The following is a 9,077-nucleotide window of genomic DNA, read 5'->3' as shown; positions in this document are numbered from 1 at the left end:
TAAATTTTTTTTTTTAAAATTTTTGGGGGACAAAAAAAGGGCCCCTGTTGCACAAAAAAAAAAAAAAAGTAAAAAAAAAAAAAAACTCCTTCTCATTTCCCTCCACATCCCCGCCTGTAGGGAGGCTGTTGTTGACAGAATAAACCTTTAAAAGAAATATTAAAAGCTGACGTTACCATGAGCTTGTCCACAGCAGACAAATGAGTTCAGCACTGAAATGATGGTTGAAACCTTGTTAGCATTATGAACATTGAATAACATAAAACTAGACAGCATAATTTTATCCCACACTCACATTTAGCACTGACTTTGCTGTTCAGTTTAACAAATTCATTATTTTTTTAAATATTATTACATATTATTCAGGATGTTTTTGTTTTGATTAAAATAACATTAAGGGTAGAGCGATCGTTATCAAAAATATGTTTTTCTGTCTGAGTTTAAGTTGCACTTTTGAAACTTGACACTGACAACTAAATATTCTCAGATTTACATCATATTCAACCAAATAAAAGGTTGGTTTGTGAGTTATAGGCCACACCTTTTGGTTCACATTACAGTTGTCATTATACTTTATATTTCAATATTTTTATATCATTGCCAGTGTTAGGAACATTCAGTGAATGTTCCTAATTTATTAGATTATTTATAATGGTCAGGTGATCAAATACTTACAGAATGAAGAAAACAATGGCAGCAGGAAACAAGCGCAAGAGACATTTTTAAGCTAATTTTTTAACTAAAACATTATTTTCCTTGACTTGCACTAGTGAAACACAGAAAGTGATTTACTTACACAATAAGCCCAGCAAATGAGCCAAGGTTTTCTCCATCTTGGCTTCCAGGCAGCTTTTCTGCTTCAGTCAAACTTTTCTTCAGTGAAGTGACACGATGCAAACGCAGCGTCTGTAGATAAAGTGAAGAGCAGGAAGCAGTCTATGATTCATCTCAGACTGAGATCATAATGTCTTCATTTACTAACACTGAGATCACTGGGAACTTTGTTTCTGCTACAAACCGCTAAGACTTTTCCTGTTAACTGGTGAGAAGTCAGGCTAAAATAAGTCAAGTCTACAACAAGCTCAGTGTGACGTGCACAAACTAAGACGGCATTTGAAAGGAAATTCCTGTTTTCAAATGTTTGATGTTTTTGTTATTCAAGTGGAAATTATGAAAAATGAAATGCAACAATAACAGATTCAAAAGTAGTGTTTAAGTAAAGAAAGAGTTGTTTTGTGCGCAAACAGCAAATGGTTTTGAGTGCGTCACAACCAAGTGGTCGGTTATTTTTAACTGTTCCTCTTTATGTCTTAAAACAAGTGACAGAATGATCTCACCTAACACGTTAAAATAAAATCTTAGGTGGGTGGAAGCAGATAAGAGATCAGAAAACTGTGAAGGATGTGACGTAGTTCTAAATGTAAAAAGATCTAAAAAGCAGCAAGAAATGTTAGTTTGAAAAGCATTATTTCTACATTTTTGATTCAGTAATGTCAAGTTTTGAGAGAGAGGCAAAAATAACATTGTTTCTGTAATATGTAAATAATGTAGGTGTTAAAAGTACTTCCATTTGTTTAGCACTACATTACCCATGATGCATCTGTTCATTTTTGTACCTCCAATTTTACGTAGCTGACGAGGTTGTTTTCTGTGTGGCTCTATGGCATAAAAATAGTATCGATGGACTCAGTTTTCCACAGATGAAGCCTAGCTCTAGCATGTTGCTCTTCATTTCTTAGTCCAGTACTTACCACATTATCAGCACGTTCAAAAACAATCATGTTTCAAATAATGAATGGTGTGAGAATCCCTTATTATTTCCTTAAAAAGTGATTGAGTCATCGTGGGAAGTGCTACAATTTATTAGAGAAAACTTTATAGCATGACGATTGATTCTCATTAGTCCGTAGTCCTGGTGTTTCCTTTAGCTTGTCCACAGCAGAAAAGTTTGTTCATAACATGATTCTAAATAAAGGCTCACTTCCCTTGTGATATAAAAGTATAAAAAGACAATAAAACATCTCCAAATGTCATGAGAAATGGTCAAATCTAGTAAAACCTTTGTCATAACCCAGCAACATGTGGCCTTCACAGTGGTAGTTCATATACCTTAGTTTTTTTTTTATTAAGTTTTGCTTCCTTGTGATAAATGGAAAGACAGGTGCTGATGTATAAAATTACCTGATTGTTTTTTTTTTAAAGTTTGTAGTTTATATGTGTTAAAAATTACTAATAGAAATTATCAACAGCTTCCTGTACTAAAACTCATGAGTTTAATATTTAAAATGTTCTTTGCTACCACCTGGTGGAAGTTAAAAGGAACTGCAACAGATTTACTGTTTAAAAGCCTCATGTTACTGAGCTGCAAGGGATTCATCCAGGAATTTAATCAAGTAAAACAAACCTCTATTTAATTCATTTTTAAATTTCAGTTTTTATTTTTAAACTATTTCTTTCTGAGTCTTCGAGATGTTAAATTGTGGGATCTCCAACAATCTTTGGGTTATAGTTTGACTCAAATCTCTTTGTACTGAAAAAGACTCAATCACTGATACTGTGTTGCATCTCCAACAATCTAGGGAGCATTTAGCTTCCCTTTCTTCATGTTTTGGTATATATATATTTTTTTTAGCATTTTGAGCTGCTGCAAAACGTTTTACATTTTATTAATATTTATGATGACATACTAAACAAAATATATAATAATGTGTTTAAACTTAAGGCCTCAAAGTAAAATGCTCCAGAGGCTTTATTATATAATTACCACAAAAGGAACAACAAAAGCACCACCAACATTCAAACTGTAAATATTGTATTTATTGCAATAATAGGAAAAGCAGGAAAGCTACAAATGCTGCTGTGAGTAAGAATCATGATAGCATTTTTTATATTTCAGATCTTTAACACATGCATGTTGGAGAGATATGACTAGATTAAATCAACTCAAGAATCTTAAAGCAGCAACATAAAATACAAATATTTGAGTTATTACATTTGATTACAGTGCAGAATAAACCAGCGCAGCATGCAGCCTACAAGGCAGCGGAGATCTGCAGAGATGGTTCGGACATCAGGAAAAGCTGATCAGAGTCTGATCAGAACGTAGAGGCTTATATTTATATGTAGACAGAGAGCATGCAGTTTACAAACTGAGAAATGCAACTTATATAATGAAATGTACTGAAAACAGGTTCCATTTAAAACTACTGGTATGTGTGCTTTAATTTATCTGAAACGAAACATTCTATAAAAACTGGGGATGCTGTTATTTCCTGGTCTCACACTGACTCAAACAGAAGCGCCTGCTGATTGACGAGGTCTCTGTTAAAATTACAACAGGAATATGGAAGAAAAACTGAATCGATGTTCAGGAATATTTTCAGTTCTTCTTTAATTCTTTTTCAATTATTTATCTTCTCTCTTTGTGCATTTCACAGCTTGTGATTCATCTGCAATGAAAATATTTCAGGATTTTACATTAGTCTCCTTTAATAACTTGGTTGTTCCAACTCTGTAGTAAAATATATACATCACCATGTCCAGCGGCTCCACGGGGATGGAGAGTGTGATAAATAGAAGTGGTGACTATGATGCATAAATAAAAGTAGAAAAAAAAAGTTAGAATTTTTATTTCTGATTTGTGCAGTTATATAAAATTTCAAGATCTTATTTTATTCTCATTTATATTATTTTTATTGGCTGCTTCTAAAGAGGATATTTGTGAGTTTGTAACCGCTATGTTTTCTTGAAACTAACTCATGGTACTGGCATAGCTGTATTTTACTAAATTAAGAAGCAGAAACATAGTCATGGTGGATATCAGTTCTGATATAAAGATGATGTTTAGCACAAACACAATTCAGGTGTTTAACCCTTTTGTTGTCAGACAGAATGAGCTCTATTGTGATATTTCCCTTTGTTATGAAGCTGTATCACCACAAAGAAACGGCAATAGATTAATTATGAATAGTTAAGTAAAAAAAAAGTATTTTTTTTATTTGACTAACCATGTAGAAGAGTCATGTAAGCATGTCCAATCCGGTTCACTCCATGATCAGTGGCCGGCGTCTGACCACTGCTTTCAGACTGGAAAAAACTAAAAATACCCAAGTGGAATTAATAATGAAAGAAAGGATTAAGAGTTCATGTTTAAGATGACAAGCCAGATATAACATACTGACCTGATGCAGCATGAGTCTAGAGGGGGGGGAAAAATAATGGATTTGCATCATTAATATTATTGTTAAATTTATGGATGTATTTAAAAACTAAAATATTTTACATGCTTGATTATACAGTAAAGTTAAGAACCAATATGTTCTGGTATCAGAAGAAAAATATCTCACGTTTGGACCGTCTGTAGCGCCACCACAAGATCAGGAGGATAATGAGAGCGATTCCAATAATTATTCCAATGATCAACATCACAGGAAGTTGAGAGCTCACAGTTACTGGAAGCACTAACAAGAAATAAATTGCAATTTAATCACAGATTTTATGAAGTCCTTCTCCTTACTCCAGAAAGGTGTTTCTTTAAGCTTGAACAAACCAGTACAGTAAGTTTTTACCTTGCTCCTTTCTAAATGCTTTGAATGATTAAACAAGATATTAAAATACTGAGTTTCCTTTCAGTTTGGGATCAACCTGAACGTTGATCACTCAGCCTAATTGTTAGTTTTCCATTAATGAATACTGACATAATTATGAAATTTAGAAAACTTTAATAAAAAGCTAAAGCGTAAAACACAGAGCTGTAATAACTACGTTTACAGTTCTGAGTAACCTGAGTAATAGGTTTGGTGGCTTTACTGGAAATTTTTACATAAAACTTTGATGATAATTTGAAGTTGATTAAGATTTCAAAAGTTTGTTGCAAGTAGACGTGAAGAGATTTGATCTCTGAGAGTTTAAGTTTATGCCTATTTGATGCTGGTTATGACGCTTCATCTAGTGAGAAAACAATGACTTTGTATTTATAGACTTTTTAACACCTTGAATCTGAAAAAAGACTCATTCATATTAAATGCAATATTCTTGCCGATGCTGATGGGATCACTGAGGATGGTGTAGTAAACTGGTTGTCCTCTTTTTCCTCTGCACCAGTGCAGTCCTTCCTCTGAGACATTAATTTCTCCATTTGAGGGGAACACAGCTTCTTCTCCGGTCAGAAGTTCGGAGCAGTTTTCACCTCTGTACCAGACATATTTCCAAGCAGACGAGGAGGATGAGGTGTAGGAGAATGATGATAATGAGTTCACTGTACAGGTCAGTGTCACTCTGCCTCCTGGTGGTAACTCTGCATTATTACGATCCAATTGGGCCTTTGGCTTCCCTGTTAGTGAGTTCACAATAAAGAATGACAAACGTTATCATTCACTAAACATCGAACTTTGATTGAATGTTCTGAGACTGGATATTCACATAAATGCCAGAAAACAATATCAATGATGTGTCCAAAAAAGTAACTTGTAGGTTTGTTTATTACCCGATATATATAGGGGAATCACTTTCCATCATTTAGACAAAGCATTGATGACTCACCAGAAACTGACAGTGTGATGGCGTTACTTCTCTGAGTTGAAGAATACCGGTCATCTCTGAGTTTACACTGACACATGTAGTCTCCACTGCTGGACTGAGAGACAATGAAAGTCCAATCTTTACTGTTTGTCCTGTGAGTAGCCAACCCAGGTCTCTTCCATTCATACGTCCACTCAGTGGTTTCTCCTCCCTGGACCTCACATGTCAGAGTAATCGTCTCACCACTGAACATCTCAGGCCAGTTTGGTCGTCGTGTCACAACAACCTTGTTGGAAACTGTTTTTTATGAGAAATGTAAAGTTGGGACACAAACAGAAACAAGATAAAAACAACATTAATATAAATGGGCACATCCATCCCTCATCTACACCCACTTCTCCTTACTAAAACAAGATGGCAGTTTGAGTAATTATTAAAATCATCTGACTGGACTGTGACAGGAAGCCAGACTACCTAAATGCACAATAGAACAGGTAAACTTCTCACACAAAGATTTCACACTGGAATTTGTACCCACAACCTTCTTACTGCAAAGCAATAGAGCTAACAACTGCCCCGCTATGTAGTCAACGCATCTAAACTGTTTAAAAAAGTAATTTTATGGCTTCAATAAAATATTGGAACATACAGCTTATCTGGACAGTGACCTTGTCACTTGAATCACTGGAGAATTTGAAGAACACTGGAGACAGAACTCACAGGTTATCTTAATGGTGACGTCACGACTTGGATTGCTGGTGAAGGCAGGATTTCCTCTCACTCCTTCACACCTGTAGATTCCTCCTTGTGCCACAGTGATATATCTGTTTTCTCCATTATTTGTTCTGATTTGAACTTCAGACGTGTCTGAGGTTTTTCTGAACCATCTGTATTTCCATCCAGCAGAGGGCTCCACTGAGCAGCTCAGTGTCACACTGCCCCCTACTGGTATGGTTGTTGGACCTTTTGTCAGTTTGGCTCTGGGTTTATCTGTAGGTGAAAAAGAGAAAATTGTCAAATTTTTGGAATACATTTTTAAGATCAGTTGTTAAATCATATGCTTAAGTTTTTAAGTTCCTATATACAGAAGCATCAATAGAGTAAATGGAGACATTGGGAAATTTGACTTTGTGGTCTATAAATAAGCCTCTGCAAGATGTAAAGAGTCTTCATGTACACTGGCATAAAAAGATCCTAACAGCAATGTTTGGATATGTTTCCCTATGTTATCCAATCACCCAGTCTTTATCTATAACCAGTTTCTACATTTTCCCAGAGTTACAGTCCCTGCACCTCTTTATAGGTTAGTTAGAGTGTTTGTATAGACGGAGAGTAGACACATTTGGTTCATCAGTCTCACAGACTGTGGAGAGCGTCGTTCTTAACATTAGCGCTGACGACTCACTTAGATGGACTAAATCAGTCATATTTTCTACTTGAGAAGTGTAAGATTTTAATATAATACAGCTAAAAATACAGATATGTTTTTACATTTCGAGTCCTCTTTATAATGCTAATCCTAAATAGTTTAAATCATCTGAACATCTTTTGAATATTTCAGATGGATATTGTAGGGAAAATTCCATTAGTTTGGTTTTATGTTTTTTTTTTTTAAACATGCTTCAGAAAAAAATTACAATAACTCTGTCCTCAGCAAGAGTTTGTGCTCCTAGAGGTCCCCTGCTGGTAGAGCAGCAGAAAGCAGTGGTTCAGTTCACGTTTGCTTCAGACCAACTCTCAAAGCATGACAAACATAACTTACGTGATACAGACAGTCTGAAGGCTTCACTCCACATTGTTGAAGAAAGCCAGTCATCTCTGCGTCTACACTGACACATGTAGTCTCCACTGCTGGACTCAGAGACAATGAAAGTCGAGTCTTTACCGTTTATCCAGTCTACAACTAATCCATCTCTCTTCCATTCATACGTCCACTCAGTGGTTTCTCCTCCCTGGACCTCACATGTCAGAGTGATCGTCTCACCACTGAACATCTGAGGCCAGTTTGGTCGTCGAGTCACAACAACCTTGTTGGAAACTGTTTATCAAATGTGAGCAGAAACCGAAAATCAGAGAAAAAAAATGGATTTCATAGATTTGGTTTCAGACAGTTTTCAAGAAAGAACTCACAGGTTATCTCAATGGTGACGTCACGACTTGGATTGCTGGTGAAGGCAGGATTTCCTCTCACTCCATTACATCTGTAGATTCCTCCTTGTCTCACAGTGATATCTCTGTTTTCTTCATTATTTGTGCTGAATTCAACAAAAGTGTCTGAGGTTTTTCTGAACCATCTGTATTTCCATCCAGCAGAGGGCTCCACTGAGCAGCTCAGTGTTACACTGCCCCCTAGAGGTATGGTCGTTGAACCTGCTTCCAATATGGCCGTCTGTTGTTGACAGAGACAATTATTAGTATATTTCACAAAAAAAAAAAAAAAAAAGATTTGAAAAATTGTCATTTTTCTGTCAGAAACTAAATATGTAAAAAGCTGTCATTGCATAAAATAGTTGGATATATTTATTTTTTCTCAAAAATATGAAATTTCAGTGACTGTAGTTTGATATCATGTATTAGCTTATTTAAAAAACAATAATTAGATTTCTTTCCACAAGATATCCTATGGTTGAAGTCAGTTTGAGCATCTTCTTGTTTTGGTTTTATTGTGATTTGCGACAGAATTCATTTACTTTATAATGTCACACAGGCAGTTATTTTAAGTACTGAGTGCTGGTCTGATCATTATTGCATGTAAAAAAACTATTCTTAATGTTTTTGAACTAAAATAAGGTAAACACAATCTTCATATTTAACTTAGTCATGATAAAATAATTTATGCTTACCTGAAACAGTAACCGTGACCGTATTACTGCACTTTCTTTCATATGAGCACCACCTGTGAGAAATGCACTGATATACACCACTATATGCTAATGTGATGCTTTTATATCTATATCTATAACTATTTATATCAAATGGGTCGCTAATCCTGTTAATCTTATTGAACAGTGTTGAGAAAAATGATTATTTTTAGTGTTTAATACAGATTGATCTTTTTGAACAAATCTTTAAACTTTGAACAGGTTTCTGTTGGTGATTTAAAATTAAACTATGGCTGGGTAAGTATTCAAAAGTACCAAGGAAAATGGGGTGATCTGTAGAGCTTCTCCCTGGACCCCTGTGGTTGTAACACATAGGACAGGAGGCCATGGATTAACATATGCAGGAAAGTAGAGGCCAGTATCATTTAAATTACCTTGGGAAACAGGAACTTACCGAGTTCACAGGAGATCAGAATCCTTCTGTGAACATCTGGGTTATGTGAAGATTTTGAACCACTAACATTTAATTTACAAGATATTTTTCTTAGTTATAGATGGCATTCTCTGATGGAACTTGTATTATTTAGTTTTAGAATTAATTTAGACGATGATGAATGGATTTGATAACTATTATTTCTGACTGTTAGAATTAAATGAAAATGTTTTGTCTGTATTAGAAAATTGCTCAGGATTTATGCTAAATGGGGTTTTGGAAAATGATTGTGTTAACCTGTA

The 9,077-nt window shown here is 35.1% G+C and overlaps 1 protein-coding gene and 1 long non-coding RNA gene across 2 annotated transcripts; both read right to left on the bottom strand.

Annotated features, from left to right (window-relative positions):
* Window positions 1-2,868: 2,868 nt before the first annotated feature.
* LOC106938873 (uncharacterized) lies at window positions 2,869-4,521 on the bottom strand. Its single transcript, XR_001422709.1, has 5 exons — window positions 4,347-4,521; window positions 4,182-4,197; window positions 4,008-4,096; window positions 3,535-3,585; window positions 2,869-3,449 (listed from the first exon to the last, which is right to left on the bottom strand). It is a non-coding gene; the product is annotated as an uncharacterized LOC106938873 (long non-coding RNA).
* A 412-nt stretch (window positions 4,522-4,933) lies between these two features.
* On the bottom strand, window positions 4,934-8,405 carry LOC106938870 (sialoadhesin-like). Its single transcript, XM_015021061.1, has 7 exons — window positions 8,364-8,405; window positions 7,651-7,909; window positions 7,355-7,558; window positions 6,241-6,510; window positions 5,542-5,817; window positions 5,039-5,332; window positions 4,934-4,947 (listed from the first exon to the last, which is right to left on the bottom strand). The coding sequence occupies exons 1-7, from the start codon at window positions 8,403-8,405 to the stop codon at window positions 4,934-4,936; spliced, it is 1,359 nt and encodes a 452-aa protein (XP_014876547.1).
* Window positions 8,406-9,077: the final 672 nt, after the last annotated feature.

This window comes from Poecilia latipinna, unplaced genomic scaffold, assembly GCF_001443285.1.
Source record: "Poecilia latipinna isolate Pla-1442-1.1 unplaced genomic scaffold, P_latipinna-1.0 Scaffold2715, whole genome shotgun sequence".
In the NCBI taxonomy this organism is placed as follows: Eukaryota; Metazoa; Chordata; class Actinopteri; order Cyprinodontiformes; family Poeciliidae; genus Poecilia; species Poecilia latipinna.
Note: the sequence above shows the minus strand (reverse complement) of the source record. Positions and strands in the feature narration are given on the sequence as shown.